At 45.2% G+C, this 24,487-nt stretch overlaps 1 protein-coding gene across 2 annotated transcripts in view; it reads right to left on the minus strand.

Moving 5' to 3' along the window:
- The window catches only part of MAD1L1 (mitotic arrest deficient 1 like 1), a 350,409-nt gene that overhangs the window by 73,193 nt on the left and 252,729 nt on the right, over positions 1 to 24,487 (minus strand). For both annotated transcript variants that reach the window (XM_041401934.1, XM_041401935.1), the window contains exon 17: positions 19,032 to 19,222. In XM_041401934.1, coding sequence (XP_041257868.1) covers positions 19,032 to 19,222 — 191 coding nt within the window. The remainder of the gene's footprint in view (positions 1 to 19,031; positions 19,223 to 24,487) is intronic.

Consider the following 24,487-nt stretch of genomic DNA (forward strand, 5'->3'; position numbering starts at 1 on the left):
GTCTAGCCTAGATGGAGTACATCCTTCTTCCCTGCAACACACCAGCCATCACTACTGCACCACTGTCACTGCTAAGAGAAGAAAAGCTGCAGTAACTGTGGGACCTCTGCCATCACCCAAGAGCTTTCCCAGTGAGGGGAGGGGTGCAAAGGGAGCTAGAAGATAAATATTTATAGCAGAGGATTCCACCAGACTTCCAAACTTCTGCTATAACAGAAGGCATGAAAAACTTCCATTTTTTTTGATTGAGACAGTCAGTTATGCACCTCCCAGCCAGGCACACACCCAACTCCAAGGAAGCTGTTAATTCATGGATATCATTCATCACTGGGCATTGCTCAGTGTGGGCACCACAGTGGATCTCAATCTCCTGCTCTTGCCACCACATCTCCCTTTCTCTTCTCCTCCCTGCATAGCTGCTGCTGGAAGTTTTCAAAGAAAAATGCTTTTCCTGAGAGGTCTCTTCCCCTGCCTTACAACCTCTACTTAGTTTAGGGGGCAAATGTGCTATCTAACAGTTGTGGAGATGACATGATTCCCAAAGTTGGGACTTGGCACAGAAAGGGAGAAGAGCAGATGTTCATAGATTTCATTGCAAAATGTAATTACCCATGGTTTTGGGCACTACATACAACATATTCTAGTAAAGGTAAAGCAACAGGAAGGGCCCTCTGTGTCCTTGTGGGCATCTTGGGTGCTCCTCCAGATCTTACCTGTATTGTCCATACTGCAACATTTCAGCAAAGCAAGCAGCAGCCTTCTGAAATGTAGGGAGCACAGCGGATTACTTCACATACAGCCAAATAATCTTTTTAGCACTAATTTTCTTGTTCTCTACAACACCCAGGTCCTGAGGGAAAGCAGAGCCCAAAGCTAGCACTGGATGAAAAGATTAGTTGCTTCTGCATTAAGATGCTTGTAATGATTCAGCAACTTCAAGCCATCTTTCTACCAACAAAGAGTCTGTGCTTCTTCTATAATCTGATATCTCAAAGTGACAAATAAAAGAATTTGACAGAAGTCATTACCACCTACAAAGCTGTTGTACATTTGCGAGTACAAATGGGTCAATTGTTCCCCAAACTTGCAGCTTTATTCAGCTGGGGGAATAATCCCATCCTCCTTTCCAAAAAGAAATCTACAGTTCTGCCTTCCCTGACAAGCAATTCACCTGAAGCATCAGCAGCAGAGCAAAGGCAGTGTCACACACAGCTCTAGGTGTGGTGGTTGCTTCCCAAAGAGCAGGTGAAGTGCACTGAGGACTCTGCCATGGTGACAGTGCCCAGCTATCTCCCACCTGACACCCCTTTCAGGCTCCTTTAAAAGGAGGCACAATAAACTCCAGGAGCAATCAATCCTCTGCTTCTGTTGAAAACTGTTGCTGCACAGAGCAAAATAAACTACAGAAAATCTCAGCAAACAATTCAGGGTCTGAAATTCTTCTAACAATTAGTAGAGAGCCTTTGTGTACCTCCTTCCACAGCTGCCTAGTGCAGGGGGAAGTGGAGAGGGTCATAACCTTAATTCTGGACACAAATTGGCTGCTGGTTCTTCACTGCTGAAACGGGGAGAGGAGGTTACAGCCACAGAGTAATGAGGGAGATTACACTGCAATCAGGGAACAGAGATGGGAGCTGGAGAGATGTGCTGAAGGCAGGGAAAACATCCCCTAAATTAAACCCCTATTGTTCACCTCATCTCTGCCTTGGTGGATAACCCACAAAACTCTCAGCCCCTGCCAGGAGCCTGTGTGAATAATTCCACAGCATTTTTCCTACCTGTTGCTAACATAACTGTCAAGGAGCACATGAGCTTTACACCTCTTTGAGCCATACATATGGGAAGGTAAATTTTCTGTAATCCCTGGGAATATCCTCTTCTTTCCCCTTTCCCCAGTAAAATCTATACTGCTGTTTTTTCAGGATGAAGGGGTGTAAGTTGCACTGCAGAACAATCATGAGTGCAGTACCTGACTCTTCAGCACCCTGTGCATCATTAGGGTGAGGTTATTAACAGGATTATGGGGGGCTGAGGGAAACAATCTCTCATCCCTCTGGAGGATGATGTGTGAAACAAGGAAGGCAAATGCAAATTTGTAGAGGAACCATGCTTCATTCAAGAGGTGAATTAATGTTTCCTTCGCCTGAGACACTGTGGAGATCCTCACACCTGAAGATAACCCCATAGTGGCAAAACCCTTTCCTGAAGACAAAGAACAAGAATTCCACAAAGATGGCAAGACTAGAATCATCAGTGGACGTCTGACTCAAATTCTGTGTTGGCACCTGCTCTAGAAAAATATGAGCACAGACACAGCAACAACTGGCAACCCTCAACATTTTGGGAAACAGAATTTGGGAAATACTGTACAGGAACTGATGCAATGTGCTTTGAGATCTTCCTTCAGAAGCCTTGGTGTAAGACTGTGATGGCATCCTATATCCAGTGTGCTGTGATGCTAAATATAGCCATGCCCACCGAGAACAGCTTCCAGTCCTGTCTTTGAAACTGCTATGGATATCAGCTCTTCCTTCATCTCATTAACACTGCTCTAAAGTGCCTGGCACAAATCTACATCAAATGAATATAATTACAGGGGAAAATACATTACATTAACTTGTATGTCTGGCCTACCCTTGCTTTTTCTGTCTTACTACTGTACACAATTTTGTTTCTATTTTTCTTCACAATTCATCTTCTTTGTCCTTCTTTTCTTTCAGCCTTTCACCTACTCCTGATTTCAAGCACAAAGTTGATTGCTTTCCTTTTTTTTTTTTTTCAAGTTTGATTGATTTATTCTGCACTTATGTAAATTATTTTATACAAGGCATATAAACTGTAGAACTCCCTACAGAACAACACAAGCACTGCTACCCATGTAGGTAAGGAGGAAAAAAAGTAAAGTTAACAAAATGCTAAATTAAGTAAGAATCTCTTACATCACACTTTAAAGCCTGCCAAATCTGACTCTTCAGATGTACTGCAACAGCAATTTTCTAAGACACAGGTTCTTTGCAGGTAACATCTTTAGTGTCAGACAGAAAAAGAAATAGAGGTTCTTCCAGCTGTTCCAGCAGGGACTAGGGAATGATGTAACCTTCCAAACAACCAGGCTGCAAGTTGTCAGGAGGTCACTACTGCATGGCACCAAAACAATGCCATACCCCTTGCCTGCTGTAAAAAAGAAAGGGAAGGAAGATGAGGGGAGGTATTTACTTTTCATACCTCATCTGAAACACCTACAGGACTTCAGGCGAGTGATCTCTGCCGAAAGTCATTGTATTGCTCTGTCCATCCTCGCTTAATTCATCTCGTGAAATTCTTAAATGGTACCCAGGCTACAGGCTGGTTCTCTACAGAGATGGGAATTACATCCCTAATTACAAGATATGGTACTGCCCTAATAATAAGTACTGTGCTCAAGAAGCCCCCACCCAGGGGAATGAGCCTTGACCTCTTTTAACAAAGACTGCAAAACAGTTGATAAGGACATTAAAGCAAGTGCCTGCTCCAGAAACCAGGCGTTTGCTTCCTGCAAGTGCTCCAGGGCTGGCTGCAGAAATAAGCTTTGAGCACTTCTCTCCAGTCTGAGCTGTGATGGTTGTCTGTTCCCCAGCTCAAACATAGACTGGGTAATAAACATGCAGAGGTGTAGAAGAGGAGCTAGAAAGGCAGAGTTTTACCTCCACAGTATTCACTTGTTTCACCCCACAATCTCCAAACAGCAACAGGACAAGCTCAGCTCGTCAGGTCCATTCCAGGCACTGCTGGAGAAATGAATCTGAATTTTCATGCATTTTCAGGATGAACTTTCACAACCCCTGGAGATGATGGGTTCCTCCACAAAACGCCCAAAGAACTAGGCCTTGCTACCCTGTCATTATTGCTCCTTGCATTTCTTGACAAACATCACCTCTTGCACTAAGAGCTCTCCACCTCACACTGCAGCAATCTCAAACTGGGGCCAGGTTTTCCTCTCCAGCACAGATTTGTAGCATTTAACAGCAAACCTTCAATTACCACAGTGCATGACCGTAAAACTTGCTCAACTGGAAATGCTCACTTATTTCTAACCTTGCCTCCAGTTGTCTTCTTTCTTTTGCCCCCGAAGCCATCTCAAACAGTATTCTCCTGGAACCTCTGTGCAGCCTGCCTAGCACAAACCTAAACCATAAGTCAAAATGATTTAAATTATATGGAAATACATATCTCTCCTTCAACACCAAACTGGGAATGTGACTCCTAATGGGGACATCACTACACATTACTCATAAGGCCAAGACATGTGGCATTTCCCAGGGAACATGCACATTCTCCTTTTTATGCTGGATGACTTATAAGCAGCCATCAGTCTTTCCCTTTTGGGGCTGTGCCTTCCATATGCACAATGAGTCCTTAAAGTGAACCCCTCGATGTAGATTCCACCTGCCTCAGAGAAGAAAAAGAAAATAATACCAAAAAAAAAAGTCTTGGAAATATATAGCAACAAGAAACTGGCAGGACAAACTCACACTCCCACTGTGCCAAATTGCAAGTTTAGTAATTCTGTTTTCTTCCCGCTGAGTGAAGGTGTCATTAGCTGCTGTATTTAGAGCCACAGAAAAGGTTCTTGGAGCAATCCCCAGCCTTCCTCTGAACCAGGTGGCTGCTGACCACAGGAGCTCTGTGCAGCTGGGGACCTTCACCTTCATGTGCCTGCAGTCACCACTTCCATTTGAATGGAAAGGAAATAAACAGGGCAAGTGGCGCTGCATGAAGAGAAACCCTCAGGCCAGGTTGTCCTCCTCGGGCTGGAATTCATCCCTGCACCACCACTAAAGCCCCTGCTCTGCATGAAACACTCTGGGGTGATTTTAACTCAAGAATTGCTTTCCTTCTGGGAGAGGATTTCTCCTCTAGGCTGGTCTCTGTGGAGCACCCATTGAACCAAATCCTCATTTCTAAAGATTACTACAACAATTCAAAGAATCATCCCCTTACTGTGAGAGCCTTGGAAAGGGAGCACAAAGGCTTTGAAAATGCCCTGCAATCATGCAATGTGCACCTGGGCTGGAGTCTTGTTTGCTGGCAACATTCCTACAAGCTTTTGAGAATGTCAGCCCATCAGACCAGAGGAGAAATGTGCCCATCCACTGCTGGAGGTTTTGCTGGCAGTGCTGTATGATGGAGGAGGAATGGCAGAGTGTGGATGTAATGGCTCCATGGGATTTCAGATAAATAAAGATACAAATCCATAAGCATAGGTGGTCTTCATGATGCCTGCAAGGAGGAGCGAAGGGAATTGTGAGGAATTGCCCCTTTGGTATGGGGCTGGGAGCACCCTGTGGTTTCCAGAACTGTTTGGGATGGTGGAAGTGAAGACCACCTGCACTGACAGAGAATTGTGCAAACATTCATTATTTATAAGACAGCTGTCCAGAGGCAAATTGCCTGGAATCCATTAAAGGGAGAAATCCCAGCTCCCTCTGGCAGTTGCCTGGCACAGGCCTTTCCCACTGGCAGAAAAGGGAGGGGAAAAAATCACTTTCATTTCAAATTAATCTTCTGGTATATAATACTTTTAATTAGGAGGGGGGGAAAAAAATCCTGTGTGCTCTTTGAGAGAGGTAGGAAGGAGCCAAAAGCAAAGCAGAAAGCTCTGGCATCTTGGCTGTAGTTAAGACCTTGTCTTCTTTAAACCTGAGGAGCAGGTGAGCCCCAGCTCCTTTTCTCCTCATGATGTGACCAGAGCCCCCCAAAGCTTCAGGGGCTGCTCTGGAGATGAGGAGTAGGACCCTGTGTGTACAGAGCTGGCCATCTACCCCAGAAAAGAAAATCCAGGTGAAAGAGAAGCATTAGAAAAATGCCTTGGACAGAAATGAAGAAGACTCTGTTGGGCACAGCATGGGCAAGAAAGGAGAAAGGCCCAGGGAGAAAGAAATACAATAAGAATTCATTATCGCTTCAAATTAATAACCCCCAAAAAACACTCCTTCTCCAACCCCAAATTTCCTATCCCTTCTTATCCTAATGTCTCTCTTCCCTGCATTCATTATTAATGCCACTGGGGGTACAGATTTGCACTTCAGTTTCTGAAAAATTAATTCAATGATTAAAATTTCAGTCTCTGAGTAATGAAAGCGGCTCAGGCAAGCTGGAGATGCCCCTTTGCAGTCTGAAGGCCTTTGGTGTGCTGCCCACTTACCCCCTGCATGAGCAGCCTCCCTGTAGACCTGGCTCAAGGGAGAAAATATGGTAGGAAAATGTGGTTTTAAGCTGATTAAGTTCTGGTTTTGTGGAGGAACCATTTCAGTTTAACACCTTACCAATTCTGTATTCACTGCAGAGAGTGAATCCCAGGTTCTTCCAAAGCTCAAGTCCTCATGGCATTCCACATGACCCCTTGGATAAGGAAAAATCTCCAAAGAATGTAAATATTAATCAATGCTGTACATTTATCACTCACTGACAGGCTGATTGCAGGCTCACAGACTTTTGGTGTGGCTAATGAAATTTTCTGTGACACTGTGCTTAAAATGGAAGAATAGCAGAGAAAGGTTCTCAGAGAAAGACATCATCTCAAGTCACAAAAAATATCTATTTTCTCATCTGTTCCCACACTATCAGCAGGAAGAGCAAGACTCAAGGAACTGGTGAGGAAAGGGCAGGTGACACAGCACCCGCCCCTGGACAGCCATTTCACCTCATTCCAGAAAAACAGAGACTCCCACAGCAAATTCAGTACCAGCTGAAGGAAGGTCCTTTCCCAGCCTGCAGCAGAGCTACCCTTCCCACCAGCTCCATGTCAGAGCAAAAAGTGGGCAAAAGACCTGCATAATTCTCCACCCTCGACTCCCAGCACTGTTATTTTTATTTATTTTAAAATAAATGTGAGAGGGATGTCAGAGCTCTGAGCAGCACAGGGAGGCAAGAAGCTCAGATTCTTCTCCAGACTGAGATTAGAGGACAGGGAAGGGCTGGATTTAAACTTACACATCTCAATTTCATTCCTAAGGTGCTAAAAAAAATATCAAAATACAACAAATATACACAAAAACCCCCTTCCCTTTTCAATGGCATTTTGCTTCAAGGCTTAGTTGAATTTTTACTCAGTGGAATAAAGACAACTAAAGTGAACAGAGTCCTTGGGGAGCAAAATCTTGGGAATATGGTGGAATCTCAGGGCAGCACTGGCAGGACATTCCCCACCAGCCAAAGCAGCACTGCTTGTGCTGCCATCATGGGGAAAAGAAATGGACAAAGAGGAACAGGAAGCTCTGCCAAAATCCTCCACGGGCAGGAAAATAGCAAAGCTGTGAAGCTGAGATCTGATTTTCTCTGAAGCAACAGGATTAGTGACAGCCCACATTGCACTTCACAGGGGTCAGGATAACTGAAGGAACACTGAGCGCTGACTCAAAGCCAACTCCTGGATTCAGGTGCTGTGTGGCTGCTCCTGAAATATTTTATCAAAGTTTCTAAAACTCTAGTGAATTGTGAATTTTGGGGGGAAAATCAAATGTCTTTGGTAGCTCCAGAAGAACAGATGCTGTGTATACCACCTGCACAATGCTACCAGGAACAAAAACCAACACACAGAAACCTATTTTTCACCACATTTGCTGCAACTTTGCTGGGGAAATGTGCAGAACATTGGCTGCTTGGAAAACTTGCTGCTTTTCTTGCTCAAGATGCAGCTTTGTGGAAATTTCCAAATACGTGGCCTTTTATTTGCTGTTCAACTCTTGAAGTTATTCTGAGCTGAGCCCAGCCTTCCCACCTCAGGACAGGTTCATTCATCTTGCTCTTAAGAGTCCAGGTGGTTTACTGAACCTGCAGCTATTAAATTTTCCCTTTTGAAGAGGCTCCTGAGCAGGATCCATCCCAACCTGAGCGTTAACATGTTGGGGGCACAGCCCCAGTGCTCTGCACAGAGCGAAGAGGAAATGGAAATGCTGGAACAAGCACTTTGGCACAGCTTCTTGGCTGGGCTAAAGGTTTATTCCTGGGATGCTGCTTTCCTGCAGACTAAGGAAAATTAAATTTAGCACTTTGCAAATAAATAGGTTAGGGCTGAAAGGACACTATTTAGGAATTTACTGCACACAGCAGCCTCAGAGATTATAGATCCATCACCGTCTATTACCTTGCTAGTTACTGCTTCCACTCTGTCTATCTTCCCTACTTACAAAGTGGTCCTTTCATCAGGTCTTTTTCTGTTCCAACTTGAAACTGTCATCACTCTAATGGAATTATATGAAGAAAAACAACTTTAGGCTGCAGTGACTGCCAAAAAGCCAAGGACAACTCCTGTGCTTCCCCAGGACAACGCGGTGAGATTCCTGCCTGACAGAGACACGCACAGATGTCTGACACCCTCCTGAGCAGCACAGCAAGAGACAGATGTTTACACACATGTCCAAAACCTCTGGGCCTCCCTGAAACCGTCAGCTGGGCCTTTTCAACACCCACACACACAGGAGGCATCACAGGGACTGGCAAACTGACAGCTGATGTCAACCCTTGCTGCAGACTCATCATCACTCCGTGGCACGTGGCAGTCACCAAAGGCACCAACACAATCATGAACCCCACCTTGTGCTGCTCTCCACCCTCTACTTCAGAGAAAAATCATCTGCAGACAGCTCCCTCTCCAGGGGCAGATGCATCCCGGAAATGCAAAGTGACAGCCAGCACATGGAACACTCCCCAGAGCCTTCCATTAAGGCAGACAAACCCTTCGCTTAAAGGTTTAAATTTATGACAGCTCCCCAGAACATGGCTGAGATAGATCTACTGCTATCAGCTACCTGCTTTAGCTGAAACAGATTAGGGACAAATTAAAATTTTCAAGCCTGAGTTTGATATATTCCCTCCAAGATACAGGTAGACTGGTTTGTTTTCTTCTGGAAGCAAAAGATGCCATCAGAAGATAATCTTGGGAGTTACTAAAACTGGAGGTCATCCTCAGCTCTCAAATTCCCTGCTTACCCCACTATGTGATTTAGCTACAAATCCTTGTAAGACAGATTTGACATACAATACTGTTTGGAACTTCTTCCTCAAAGGACATTCTCATGCAACTGGCAAAATAGAAAATACATTAGATACAAAGGCCTTAAACAGTACTAAGTTACCTGCTCATAGCACTAACACTCACATGGGGCAGCAGGAATGGTTTTTCTGTGGAGTTAGAATGATTCATGGACTTGCCTATTTGAAACAAATGTGAGGAGAGGAGAGGTTTTTCTACCATTTCCACGAATGTGAAGACAGTTGATACATTATCAAATCCTTAATATTATCCTTAATATTAAATTATTAGAGCTGTATCCATGTGAAGTATTAATTCCTTAAGTATACAGCATGTAAGGAGCTGAGCTGCAGGTGCTGTTGCTCTGTAGTGTCAGGTAGAAATCCACCAGAATCCCAGCAGTCAGCCCTTGCACAAAGCCCTCCAAGAGGATTTTCATGGCACTGCTGCATTCTTTCACTGCTCCGTGGACACAGCAATATTAATGGATTGACAGTGCACCACTGATGGGATGTGCTATGATCTGAAGAGCCCGTGTGGCACATCATGCTGAAGGCTCCCCGATGCTGTGAAGTGCCTCAAACTCTCAGGCAATGCCACAGCTGGATGCCTGATGTGCTTCCAGCCCTCTCCAGCAGTAACTGACCCCAAACAGTGGTAGAATGCTTCAGAGCAAAGTAGAAGGTACACTCACAGTAGTTATTATTTTTGCTTTTCTACAAGTGGTTTCAAAAAAAAAAAAAAAAAGACCTCTGTTTAGATGAGGGTCTTGGGAAAACCCAGACACGGTTCAGACTGGGATCCCGTGAAGGAGAGCTGCCTACAAAGCTCTTATCTTGAGCTGGCAAGCCAGTTTGAGAGAAAGCACATTAACTGGTTTCTGCTGTGCCAACTTCATGGTTAAGAACCATGTAAGAATTGAGCTTTTAGACTGTGAAGTGTGGAAGAAATACAAGGATGATGGAGGGATTGCATGGCTGTGAGATGCTGGCTCCTGTCTCACTCCTGTGGCTGCCAAAGGGGACCTGGGACCATGACACCCCATTCTCTGCTTCTCACTAGTCCCTCACTCCACCCTTCCCCCTCACCTGCCAAACGTGGTGAGAAAGAGCCAACCACCTCATCACCCAAACTGAATTCAGGCTGAAATCTTTCAACTGAAATCCCACATGAAGGCACAACACAAGCGTTTATATTCACAACAAATAAAGGAAAAGACCTTTATATGAGCCCAGACACACCTTTCAGATGAAGGCAATAGATGTTCCAGGGCCACTCCAGCATGAGAATCTTTTGCTGTGTTTTCATACTTGTGAACAATTTTTATACACACAAACATACATCCTCTTCCCTCCCTGAAGGTTAGAAAATCTTGTGCCCCAGTCAAGCTATAACTCCCAAAAGAAGAGAGAAGTCCTAATTATATTTGTATTTAAACAATGTGCTGCTTACTCAAGACAGAAGAGAGGCAGTGACAGCCACCCACTCCCACTGGTGCCTTTGTGCAGGCTGAGCTGTGCTGCCATGACCTGGGCACTCACATGCTGGTGGGTGCTTTGCTGGATGTCACCAGCTGCACCTTAGAGCTGTTTCTTGGAACTAACTGCTTTTCCTAGAGGTCTTCTCACAAACCTGTTCCTGGAACATACAGGGAAAAGGTGAAGGAGTGGTACAAAAGCCATCTTGAAGTCCCTTGGCAATGCTCTCACTGCATGCCCTCTGCAACACCAACCACCCCTCACAGCCAGCTGAAGAGAGGCTCCAGGGTGTTCCTGTGGAATCACAAGTGGAGGAAAGGTCCACAGGGATTGCTGAAGTACCTGACAGCATTTGTCACAAAGGGATAGCACAGAAGATGATGCTGTGACAGTCTTGCTCTGGCTCTGCCTTTGGAACAGATCAACACCTGCACAGAGGCCCAGAAGGTGCCCAAGGCACAAGAGCTGACCTGTCCCCTCCTCGTGTCCAAGGACAGCAAACAGAGACTGTGGAGCAGCCAGGAAAGACAGCTGAGATGCAGGGTACCCAGAAACTCCAGGCTTTTCCCCTCAAGTGGATAAAAACCTCCAGCAATTTCCACTCCTTTTCATGTGCAGCTTTGAACAGAGCCATATGCAAGCGACCAGGGGGTTGTGGCTGGCCGACATGGCTCTGCAAGTTCTGCAAAATCACAAGAGAGCAGCCAGGAACAGACAGTAACAAGCGTGCATCAAAAGCTACTTTGCAAAACACCCATTTCATGTATGCTGCAGCGAGGCTTGGTATTCCCCCATCGCCCAGGCTCCAAGGCACTGCCTTTTCCTTAAAGAATGCTGATCACACAACCTCTAAGTAGAACACCTTTTGAAACTACCAGAGCCTCAAATAAATAAATAAATAAATGAAATTGTTTGAAGGCAGAGCACCAGTGGTGCCCTGAGCCCCCAGCCCCCTCAGGATGCACCGTGTGCCTGAGGGACAATTGCCTGCATCCATTGCTGTGCAAGCAAAAGCCATCTGCCCTAGCTGCATCTCCAACCCATCCACACGCAGCTTCCCCACCACAGGACATTTTGAAAAGCTTCTCACACCCTTGTGAGTCCACAAATTGCAATATCCTGCAACCAGGTGAGAGGGACAGAGAAAACCAGGAGGCTGACCGACCTAGAGCAGAGCCATGTGGTGATTCAGCAGCAGAGATGGGAATGGGAATCCAGGAGGGGTTTTGCTAATGTCCCCTCTGCTTGATCCCTTTTTTAACACTGTCTTTGTCTCACACTGTGTAAACACATCCCTGCCAGCCCACACAGTCCTTTGTAAGCTGTTCAAACACAGCAGCAGGCGGACACAGACATCCTCCTCTCCAGAGACCTAACACAGGGCACAGCCAGCGACAGAAACAGCGACAAGAACGACTCTTCCTCAGCAAACTGCAACCACGGGTGCTGGGGACGTGGTGGGGGGCAGAGAACAGGGAGAGGGTTCATTACAGCAGGTAAGGCAGCCAGGACCTGCTCTGCTCACTGGCACTGCCACCTGTGTGCTGTGCAGGGCTGCCCGGCTCTGCCCACGACACAAGGATGGAGTCACAGGCTCCTGTTTGGGGCACAGGCACAACCTACCTACCCCACGTCCACCCATGTCCTTCCAGGGCCACACACATTGCCACACCAGCCTGGATGCTCTGGTTTAATTAAATTCTTATCAGTGATTTGTGCTCCTTGATGGTGCACATGACTCACCCCAGAAAGCACAGGCTGTCCCTGTTTCATTAAGTAAGAGATATTTCAATGAAGGGGATTTGGATGGAGATAAATTGCAAACTTATTAAAAAATAGGTGTATTCCAGTAGTTTTGTTACTTATTGTTATTGCAGAATCACAGAATCATTTAAGCTGGAAAAGACCTTTATGATCATTAAGTCCAACTGTAAATCTAATGCTGCCAAGGCCACCAGAAGCCCAGGAAAGATGGTGAGGGCCTTCAGCCGGGATGGCTGATGCTTGTCACAACGTGGATGAGGCTATCAGGAGTTCTGACAGTGATGGGGGCTGAAGTCAGGTGAAGAATTTGTGTGGATAACTCAAAAGCTGCCTTCTTTCAGTGCCCTCCTCCTTTGCCAAAGGAAGTGCAGGCAGAGAGGCAGAGCTCATGCCAACACAAGGAGGGTGCTGTGGGGAGGGAAACCTGGGAATGCCACAGTGGCACTGCTGTGTCCTTGGGGAATGAAGGAGCAAAGGGAAGGGAAAGTGCAAAAGCAACCTGGTGGTCAGCAGCTGATGACTGCAAAACAAATGGGATTGCAGAGACAGCCTGAAGCTCAGATGGCATCTGAGAGCCAAATTCATGTTTCCTGTCCCAAACCAGGCCTGCTTTTGTGACAGGTTTTGTATCTGCCTCACCAGGTAACACAGCAGTCACTCAAACACAGAGGATGCACCCATAAGCAAGACAAATCTCTGACCTTTCAGAAAGCCTCACCCATCCCATTCTCCTGCTAGTCAGGAAAGACTCTGTCACTGGAATAATGCTCCAATATCATCAACATTAATTACCAATATCATCAACATTAATTACCTCCATGCCTGGGTCTACCTTGGCAGACTCACAGGCATGGCAGGAAGGGGAGCAAGTGATGCCAACACACTGAAATGTGAACACTCTGCTGTGCCAGACTGGCAGGTAACAGGGGAGGGCATTCCCAGCCCAAAGGTGCTCTGTGCTCCCCACCAGCACCGTCCATTTATTCTCACAACAGTCCAGTGACATTAGCAGGAGCATCATCCCCCTTGTACAGGTGGAGAAGAGAAGCAAACAAAGAACATTCCCTCTGTTCAGCTGGAAGAAGGCTTCAGCCCAGCCTCTTCAGGCCTTTGCTCAGAAATTTTGCAGTCAAAAGGAAAACCTTCTGTTAGATTTTTCCAGTACACTCAAGATGACTGGCTTCATGAAAAACAAAGAAAAAGCCCTAACATGCACTAGGGAATAGGCAGTTGTTCAGGGAAGCATATGCAGTAAGAGAGAAACTGTGTAAGGAAGAAAAAAAAGCATGAAGAAGAGCAATTTGAAGACAGTAGCAAGAATTAAAGCTAGGTCCTAACACAACACAGGCTGCTACAATATATGAAAGAAAATTACATGTGGGAAGGTTAAACACAGAATTTGATGCTGTAACAGCATCGACTGCTCAGCAGCTGTTTTTAGAGGCTGCTGATTAGTGCAACCCAGGATGGGGGCTTGCTGACCCTTCCAGGAATCCCAGCAATCACCCTGCAGGAAGGCACCACGCGATGGCCAGAGCTGAGCTGAAATCAAGCCTCCAACAACCACACAAAACAAAACAAGAAAATTAAATAACTTGCAATTAACAAGAATGAGGAGTTAAGAGAGGCCTACAGTCCCTAATCAATCTCTCGCTGCCTGGCCTGCTCCACGGATGAGCCCCATTGTTAGTTTTGATTGTGTGTGCAGGAGTGTGAAGCAGCGCTGGAAGAATAGCTCTCCATCAAAACTGTGATTTCCTTCTCCCCTCGAGACTCATCAAGGGTGAAGAGGAGGAGAGGGGAGAAGATAGAGATAGAAAAAGAAACAAACAGCTAGAACAGGCTTCTCCAAGACACTCTGCTAGGTTTGAGGAGAAATAACTGAAACTGCAGGTATGCCAAGAGTGTGGACTCAAGAATCACAGCCTCCATCAGTGCTGTCAGCTTCAAGATGAAACAAGAGCACTCAAGAGAATAAAAGTAATCCCTGCATTAACCATCCTGCTTATTCTGAGCTGTACATCATTCACCAGCGTGCCCTGGCCAGACTGGTACTCAGAATGTGCTGGAATCTCAGCAAACTAGGCTCTGCACATTTAACCACGTGAGTTTTGCCTCTCCCTTTCAGCCAGCAGTTTGTGTTTGAAAAACAGCTTCCAAGCTCTTTCTTGTTCAATCCAGCATCAATCCCTCCTGAAGAAAAGATAATTATTGCATCTTGTGCACACTGCTGCCCTGCTGTGTTTTACACACCTGGTCAATACAGAAGCAAGAGGACAGCAAGGTGCCCAAGGCATGGGGCAAGCTAAGGAGGACTGGGCAGTTCAAGGTGGTGTCTGTCCTTCCACCACACCCTTCTTCCATTCCAAGGAAAGAAATATCCCATATCACTTTTACACCCTCATGCTCAGCCTCTGCACCCACAGTGATCTACATCAGAAGCAAGTGATCACTTTTCAGGTGGCCCTGAAGTTTGATAGCTACAGTTCCCCTTATACATCTGCAAACTAATGCTGTATTTAACTCCTTAAAGAAGTGTGCAAAGACAGTGTATGCACACCAGCTTTGCACAGCTTTTTATTTTATCATGTTGTAGAAAAGCTGTGGATTTTACTGGATTTTATGACTGTATTACCAATCCAACAGGACACTAACAATGGTTTTGTTTCGCAGCAAGAAGTGCCAGCCCTGGAGCAGGCCACATTCTCAAGCCATGTCAAGATGTTTCTGGTTTTGTTTGCTGTCTGATGTCTTGGGTATTCTCTTTCAAAGAATACAGCCTATCAACCTGGGGATACTCTTCAGTGAGATACTGCTGGTGTTGGAGTTTTCATTTGATAATTTTGACAGAAAATAACAACCCAGGTGAGACCTGGGAGCAGAGAGAATTCTGTGCTCTGCAAGACTAAGCAGTGAGGATATAAAAAGTATCTGTCTAAAGGCAGCCTTGTGGCCAGGATTATTTATGAGCTCGGACACACAACACCACTGTGACACTGGAAAGAGTTTGTCTGGTTTAACCTCCTTCCCAACCAATTTAGACCCAAATAATTTAGGCATGAATTATCAAGAAATCTGAGCACTCCTTTTTAAGAAAGTAGAGGAATCTGACCCCAGAAAGATTGCAAATATTGACAATTACACAGGATCAGTTGATGACCTGTTCAGCCCAGGATCTTTTCAAAGTGACCAGCCCCACATTCATGCTGCAACACTGGAAACGGTTTACCTGAAGCATTGAGAATAATCAAGAACAGATTGCTCCCTCTTCTTTACTCAAGTCTCAAATCCCATTTCCAGAGGATGGACTTGAATGTTGCCAAGTACAGAAGCAGCAAAATTATTTGTATACCCAAGCCAAAAAAAAAGCAGCATGGAGGGGAATTCTCTTCCTAATCTCTATAGTAAGGAGTTGCCCTTACACCTCCAAGCAGAGAGCTCTGCATGTCCCTACTTTGGGTAAATGTACATATATAATGTAAAACTATATATTATTATTTGCCCACAAAGATATCTTCACATTTTAGAAAATGGGGCGGCCTCCTGCTCTTAGTAGTTCCTTGAAGCCACAGGGTCTATCAAATAAAAGGATTTCTACTCCTTTTCTTTTACATTGATTGACTTCAAATGCTTTGGCTGGGACTGTGTCCTTAGGCACACAAAAAGAAAAAAGCCTGCGATTTAATTTCTTTCCACTGTTTGTTCATTTGTACAAGTGTCTCCAAATCATCTCCTCTTCAAATTTGACCAGTCTTTCTGTTTACTGAAGGACTTTCTTTGTCTGAAACAATTGTCAATGCCTTTCTAAAGACCTCATTTCCTTACTCCCATTCAGGACCCAGCCAGAGACAAGGATAAACAGCACAATGTACTCCTGGCCAGGCAATGACAGCCTGATTTGCCATCTCCTCATTCTGAGCTGGATAAGCTGATCCAGAGGCTCCCCAGCAATGTTTGTTTGTTTTAGCAGACATCTTTAATGGCTTGTTACAAAGGCAGTTGAGGCAGTTCCTGGATATCTGATGGGTGGGCTGGTCTAGACACACCAGTGAAGCATCACACGGAACACAAAGTCTGTGCTGTGGCTGGACACATCTAATGGAGCAGCAACAGGAATGGAATACAAAATTGTCAAGTGCCCCAGGAGCTACAATGCATTACAGCCCACAAAAAAATCATCAGAATCGAAACTCCTGGTGAGGAATCTGTAACAGCCTTTCCACAGTGTTTAATTGAAACAATAAAAAGGAGCAAACAAACGGGAGCCAGCTGTGAAGCCTTTGTGCCCACGCACTCACAGAGGGGCTGAAAATCACTGGGACATCCTTCAAGCTGATGAGCTCATCTGTTGCACTGATAGGGATCACCAATAAATACTGCTATGGTTTCATTGGAATTCAGTGCTCATTTATAGATGCAGTCATTGACATTCCCAGCACAGCACTGTGATTAACCCTTTCACTGGAGCTATAATCCCAATTAAAGCAAACTGGCTGGACACATACAGCAGGTAGATAATAAGCTCCACTATAGTAACAGCACACCTTGGCCAGGAAAACCAACATCTTTCATCTTCATTTAGCTTTGAAGGGGTTACATTACAGGAGCTCCTATTGCATCCCTCACTTAAAATTAAATGCCACCAGCAGTGCTACTGAAATATGCTTTTAAAGTTTACAGCCAAACTACAGAAGCTTGTAAAGTGCCAAGGGACTTCTCCGGTTTAATTATATAGACCCTGTTCCATAAACTGCTTGAATAGAATAAATACAAATAGCTTCCATGTTTGTGACCTCTCTGGGTTAATGAAATGCACACAAACACCCACAGTCTGCTATGGCTCAGAAATTCCACAGCATAAACACACAACCCTGCTGGAAGCTATAGTCAGGATTCAAGCCTTCATACATACATGAGAACCAGCTGCCTGGACTCAGCAAGGAAATAATTTGTTGTTTATATTCTACTACTATTCAAAGCTGCAGCCAGTGAGAATTGTCTGCAATTTCCTTAACAGGGAGAAAGAGTCTGAAGGTTTTAAATTCATGTTGAAGTTAACAAATCTGCTCCTCTTGTCCAGAGAGGTGGTGAGGTAAGAGAGGCTGGGGAATTCCAAGAACCAATAAATGACCCACCATTGGCTCTATGAAATGTGAGATCTTCTTTACCTGGTGACACTCACTTCCATCCTTGGACATACTTTGGAATAAATACTCAAATGAAGAAGAGAAAGCAAGAAGAATGTGTACAGAGAGAAATCTGTACTTCAGTATTCCCCGGCCTGCATATTAATTTTTTATATTGCCATTTCACCAAGGAGTTTCCTTCCACCAGTGGCAAGCTCCTGAGCTTCCAGCCGGTTCTTGTTCCTGTGGCCAGCATAAAATTTTCTCATATTTTCTGAACTTTCTCCAAGCATGCCATGTCTCCTGTGGTGCAGAAAAAACTGCAACTTGTACTGTCCGGCCATGGCATCCAACAGACATCTCCAGGAGGCTGCTGAAATTTCATTTGTTGAACATTCAACCCTACAGGTGGGAGCACAGGTCTCTGGAGGTGTTAGAGCAGCACTGCACCATCTCAACAGATAGCTATTTTCAAGATTCAATGGCAGCACCTTAAAATCAACAGAATTATTCTCTTCCCTGGACACTGAGCTTCTTTTGTTGCTGCCATGTGCCTCAGGTAATCTTAAATTCTCCTAAGGCCAAGAAATATGACTATTTTGGGGATATTTTCCTAGTTTTACTAAAGATCCTAGGTGCTGTGTTATACACACCCTCACTTGTTTTATTTGTTTAATTTTTTTCTTCCCGAGGCACTAAAGTTACAGGAAAGGAAAACATTTGTCCCATTCCGTACAGAAGCAATCTGGCAACCATCCACATGTGGCACACAGCTGTAGGTCTGCAGAAACAGAACTTCCCCATTTCCTGCTTGTAGAGTTCCCTCCTGTACTGAACACCTCCAAAACCCTTCTTAAAGGAGATTTGCCCCAGGGAGGATCAGTGGGACACAGGTATGATTTTAATGCTGTTGTGTTTGCCGTGGAGAAGAAGAAAGTTCTCCCACTGATCCGTACACTTGGGCTTTTGGCACTTGAACCAATCTAAAGACAGGACTTAACATCTTGTTGACTTCTAATGTCACACCTCAGCTCTCTAATGCATCAGCTCAGAAGGTAACACAGCAGGAAAACAGCCCCTGTATCAAGCCACAAGCTCCCAGCCCACCCAGCCAGACCAGTAAAGCACCCGACAGACAGAAGACAGACTGTTATTGCTACTCATCTGTGCCGTTCACATAAATGGCACTTCACACACACCAGGATGAGTTGCTGCTCAAAAGGGATTCCAATTTACATAAAGACAAGATGATGACACGCAGACAAGCTCGAGGATGGTAAAAAAAACACAGGGACATATATCTCATAGTGAAGTAATGATGAGCCTTGATGGTTACATAAGGTTTTATTACTGCGGCATGTAACTGATAATATAAAAAGGTGAAGTGCCAGGCCAGATGCCTGAGGTATTATGCATATAGAGTCTCTTCTCTTTACTCCAGACTTTGATATATAAGTGGGAGACCAGATGTCAAACCTCCTACTTTTTAACAGAAGAAAGGATCTTTACTTCCCTCACGAGCATCACTCTGCCAGGTAACAGGGGGCAGTGATTTTCCAGTCTAATCACTGAGAAAGAGCAAATACACCCTGGCACGTTGAAAACCATGAACCCAAAGAAGCAGGTGCAGCCAGGGGTGCACAGACCTACCTTGAAAAGCAGGCAGTCCCCCTGGTGCTCGGCGTAGATGGAGCTGAGCCTGTACTGGTTCTCGGTGGTGATGTCGATCTGGTAGCCCGTGAGTGTGTAGCACACCTTGCGGAACTCCTGGATCTTGGTCTGGAAAACTTCTTTCAGGCGTTGGTTTTTCAGTTCTGCACTTTCCACTTGCTTCTTCAGCTCTGGGTAAGGGAAGAAAATGGGTTCTTTCTTATATGTCACCAGCACAGAGCCCTTGTGCTGCACGCACAGTGCTAGCCAAACTGAGTGAATTGAAAAGGTTAATTAAAAAGTGAATTAAGCAGGCAAGAAACAAGCAAGCTGGATGCCTCTCCTCCTGGCCCCAGCAGACTAAAAGATAGTAAACTGGGGAGTAAGGAAAACAGACATCTCTTGGTGGGATGGATTTTTCTTTTGTTCAGCCAGTCTTTTAACAACACAGTACAGACATTCCAAGTTATAGCATCCATTTCCCCACATGCACACATCTTGTTTTCTACACAGAACCCAAGAGAAGGGTGTTCCTCTACAGAAAGCAATAAAGTGGAAAAATGGTCCAAAATACGCCTCCGTACGGTTGCATCAGGAGGAAGCTGCCTACAAAGGAAATCTCCTCCAATGGAGGAGATTTGAGGTAAGTGCTTTAATCTCAAATTGACACACTGCTTAGGGATCCCTCAAGGTTTGGGAAGGGGCTTTTATTGTGATTAAAAGCCTGGAGAGCACCTCTGCTTCTTTGCATTTGCTACCTTAACTGGACTAGTCCTTATCAGAGAGGTCCTGGGAGACTGCTTGCCACTCACCCGGTGTTTTATTGCTACAAAGGGAGCTGCCAGTACTGTGAATCCTTCAAGAAGATACACAACAATTACCATGAATCTTTCACCCAAGGTGCCTTCTGAGTAATTAAACCTCGATTTATCATCCCATTAATTACAGAGATTGGCTTTACTTTAATATACACTAGAGATGTCTCCCAAGTCAGCCTGTTTTATCAACACTGCAGTCCAGGGTTAGGAAAAATCCTGACTCTTTCTAACAGCAAATAAATAGACTTTCTCAGTCGAATACCTCTTTGTCATTCTGAGGTTTAGGGCTTTGTGCTGTGATCAGAGCCATAATTGCAGCATTTGCAGCCCATATGTCTTTAGTTTAGCTACTTCAGGTCCAGCAGCAGGACAGCAGGAACTTCAGAGCAAGGTGACTGCTGGAATATGAGGAATGTTTTTGGCTGGGTTTATAGAGCCCATACTAAAACATTATCGCTTCCCAAGTGAGCTGGAAATTTTTTTGCTTGAGTACTTGCTGAAAAGTGTTTCCATTGGCCTCCCAGGCACAGTGCAGGAGGATGTAGGATGGAAACTGCAAGGCCATGGACTTGCCATGACATTCACCTCTGAGCAGCTGCAGGCACACCAGGAGAGAGCCAGACACCTCTCATCTGGACTGCTTTGGTTAGGCACTGTGGGTGGAACAAAAGGATAATTCAATGTGTTACGGTAAAGTGCCTTAAATGCCACTGAGAATGCCCCTGCTCAGAAGTACTCTGGCCTTAATCCAACTCAGTTTAATCCCCAGGCAAGGACAGGAACTCTTTAGTGGTTAAAGTGAACTACATGTCCCTTTACTTCTGAGTGAGAGCATCCACTCAGGGAGAGTTAACCCTGGCCAGCTCCTTACCTTCAGCTAATCCAGCTCCACCTTCCTGAGCAGCTTCTGGTCTTGATGTACAAGCAATGATTGCCTTTACCCTGGGCAGCCCCCAGCTGCATCTTGCTTTATGAAGGAGAGCAAACCAGTTGTGGGGAACATCACCAGTTGGCTCACTAAAACCATGCTATACAGGGAACCTTCCAATTGCAGGGGGATGTAAAGCAAGTAGAGAATATCCAAACCACCCTTAATGGCCCAAAGGGTTGTTGTGTGTTGTCTTACACACAGTCCCATCTCATGAGCTCAAAAAGGCTCTTTTCAGACCACACACCTTCCATTTACAGCAACTCATCAATGTGTGATTAATTCAACCCTTCTCTGAATTATTACAACCCTTTTCCCATCTTCTCAGCTGGGACTGGTCTTTGATTAATCAAGTAATCAGCCTCTGAAATTGGGAGGTAAACGGGTGGCTCTGACCTGGATATTCTCAGTTTTCATTCAGCTATGCAACTGTTAAGGATAAAATCCTATATATGAAAGTAAAAATTCAGTGACCACACTGCAGTGGTAAATAACATTTCGTCACTGTCAGAGACAGCCCTGCCTTTAATATATTGCCCATGTCCAACAGCAATATTTTTTTCCCTAATAAATGCAGCCTAGCCTTGGAAAAGTAAATCTGCCTCTTCCTACTGCATCTCAGAGGTTTCCTTTCCCAACTTTTATAACCTCAGAGGTGGATGGCACCCTAATTCATTAACTCCTTGAACAGCTTTCGTTATTCATGAAGAGTTAGTGCCTTTTCCACTGTTTTGTCTCTCAGACTTGGTCCTGCCAGTGGCCACCAGAGCATCCTCACCCCACCCAACAGTGCTGGCCTAGTTAAACAACCCTCTGACTCCACAACAGCAACTACGTGATGGCAACTGCTTCCCTCCACTACCCTCAGGGTGAGAAAGGAAAAACTTTGACTACAATCACTCTTTTATGCAGAAATCTGGGGCTTGCCAGTGTAACTGAAGTACCAGGGAGCCTTCACCCCCGACTGGACTGCGTGCCCTTGCCGCCTCCCCGCTGCTCCTCCTGGCCCTCTTTCCAGAGCCTGCGGCAGTGCTGGTGTCCTGGCTGCAGGAATTATCTGCATGAAACACCTATCTATCTGCTCGTTAGAGATGCCTTGTGTCAGCCACTGGCACAAGGTGCTGAACTGGGGAGCTGCTAATGCAGATGCAGCTGAATGTGCCAGCGCCAGGCAGGGGTGGGATAAAGCCTCGTCATCCCTCCCGTGGGTCCATCAGCAATTGCCCAAGAGGGCTTCTTTAGCTTAGAGACAGAGCAGGAAAAAACCCAAGCAGGCACAGGGACACAACAGGAATGCCTGAGTTTGCAGCTGCCCCCAGTGAAAGGTCCACTGAACCCTGACTGTAAAACAGAGATTGCTCTTCCCTTACGCCCAATTAAGCTGCAGTGCTCAGCAGCTCAGCTCCAGCTGGTGCCTCCCTCCTGCAGTGTTTATCCCCTGGGAACAATTCAACCCGGGGCTGCTCCTGGTTTAACTCAGGACAGCACTCAGCAATGTGACTGGCCCTGCTTCCACTGAGGGATCTGCTGACACAACCAAGAAAGCACACACCATGAGCAGGATCCTTGGAAGAGCAACCCCAGAGGAAGGTAAACTGAGACTTGAGAGAAGTCACATGGGATCCCACTGCTGAAACAAAGCAATCTGAGGTGTCCTGGGATATCCTTCATCCCTTTCCACCATACTTGTGCAGGAAAGAAGCATCCTGCAGGTTCTGTGTGATACCAGCCAGTCCCAGGCCAATGTGTCAGACACCTTGGGGTGTCTAAAATGGCAAAAATTTACTCATTTTAGGGTACCTATGGAGCCTCCCTGCACCATGGGTCTGCACCCAGCCAGCAGGACAGCAGCATATGCACAGACTTGGGGACAGTAATTAATCTTTCTAATATGTCCCCCATCCAGTGAAGATGTTAAGCTAAAATGCAGCTCATTGTTTGCTCTGCATCTGAATTCAGAGCTGTGAAAATGTTAATTCTTAAGCCTCACCTAATGCCGCTAATTCCCGCCAAATTTCTAGCACAGTCAGGAAAAATTGATTTAAAAATCATCACTTGCACAGAGTGCAACTCAGCTGTTTCAGAGCAGTGTTTAAGGCACAGCCACAGAGGCCCTGGAGCAGAGGGAGATCCTTTTGGGATGGTCAGAGCAGGGCTCCAGTGACAGCACTGATGTGTCCATCCCTTTCATCCACCACCTAGAGAAAACTGAACATCTTGATCCATTCAGATCTTTCCCAATGTTTGGAGAATTAGGTTTAGTTATATCTTTAAAAGACAGTATTTGAAAAATAGAATGTCTATTTAGAGAACCTGTTTGTGTTCCTGTCTTTGACCTTGATCCATTTGCACAACACGGGTGAGAGAAGTTGCAGAGGCCATGGGTAGGGAAAGTCACATCACAAACACCCTTCATCCCAAAGAAGGGATGCCAAAGCATCTCTAAGTTTAGGAAACAAATAACAACTGAGAAAATAAGCAGGAGGTTACACAGGCCATGCCTTGGTTGTGGGTAATGACTGAACTAAAAAAAAAAAAAAGGAAAATAGAGAGAACAGGAGAATATATAGAAATACTGTCCCATCTCCTTTGTATTCAGGCTGAGAGTATGCATAAAAAGTTGCCTGTCCTGAAGAGTTTGATGTGGAAAAAAATCCTCACTGAAAAAAAAAAAATCATTAATCTGTTAGAAAATTAATATTGCCAAATGATTAATTCCACCTAATGATACTGCTTCTTGAAACACCTTGTATTTTCACACACTTACATCGACTTTAATGAATAATTCAAACTATTTTGGATAAATAAATAAAATATGAGTTGGGATTTTTTGGTCTCATATTGGAAATGTCACTGCTTTTTATTCCATTGCTTTGACACTCCTTACATCTGAAAGTGTTCAGAGCAGCCTGGAAATACCACAGCTTTGGCTCTTGCTCCAAGTTCAGCCAGGTCAATCAATAACAATAGCAGTCTCTACACCAAAGAAAACCAAATTCATGCTTAGCCTTTTCCCCAGGGAAAGAGAAGGAAACAATGCAACTCTGAGCATGCCAAAAGTGGCATGAAATTAAATGTATCACTAGTCTTTCCCAGGAAAATACAAATTTGTTCTGCCCATCCTCAAAGATGCCACAAGCCATGTAGCTGCATTAATTCAGCTGCAACCCCAGCTAATATATATCTCTCTCAGAAAGGCCTGCAGTCCTTTCTAACTCTCCATTAAAGGTTACTTTCCCTCAGTGACATGGTTGGGGGTCACTCACTCCAACACACACAGGATAAAGTATTTACACATCAATTCCTGTCTCTGCTGACCCTGCCAGGATGCCTCAAGACAGATGCCAATGAAGGATGCTGCATTTTCACCAATCCTGCTTCACTTAAACAAGAGATTGCTTAAATTTTGTTTCCAGCTTCCAGAAGGGATGCCAGAACCACCTTGTTCACACAAGGTCCACAATGGGAAGAGGAAACACTGTTTTCTCAGTTCCAAGCAGCAAGGCACAATTACTTTTATTCTCCCCCATCTACAGGAGCTGCTGCCATGCAGGGGCACTCCGTAACCACCCCCTGCCCCCCAGACTGACACTGAATTACTCCATCCATTGCAGGTCTGTTCTTCCCATCTGTCTCTCTGCACCTGGGACCCTTCCAGCCATTCCCCCGCTCAAACCTCAAGCTGAAATTTTCCTTGCCAGCCTCAGTTT

The sequence above is a fragment of the Onychostruthus taczanowskii genome, unplaced genomic scaffold, assembly GCF_017590055.1.
Source record: "Onychostruthus taczanowskii isolate IOZ18803 unplaced genomic scaffold, ASM1759005v1 scaffold19, whole genome shotgun sequence".
In the NCBI taxonomy this organism is placed as follows: Eukaryota; Metazoa; Chordata; class Aves; order Passeriformes; family Passeridae; genus Onychostruthus; species Onychostruthus taczanowskii.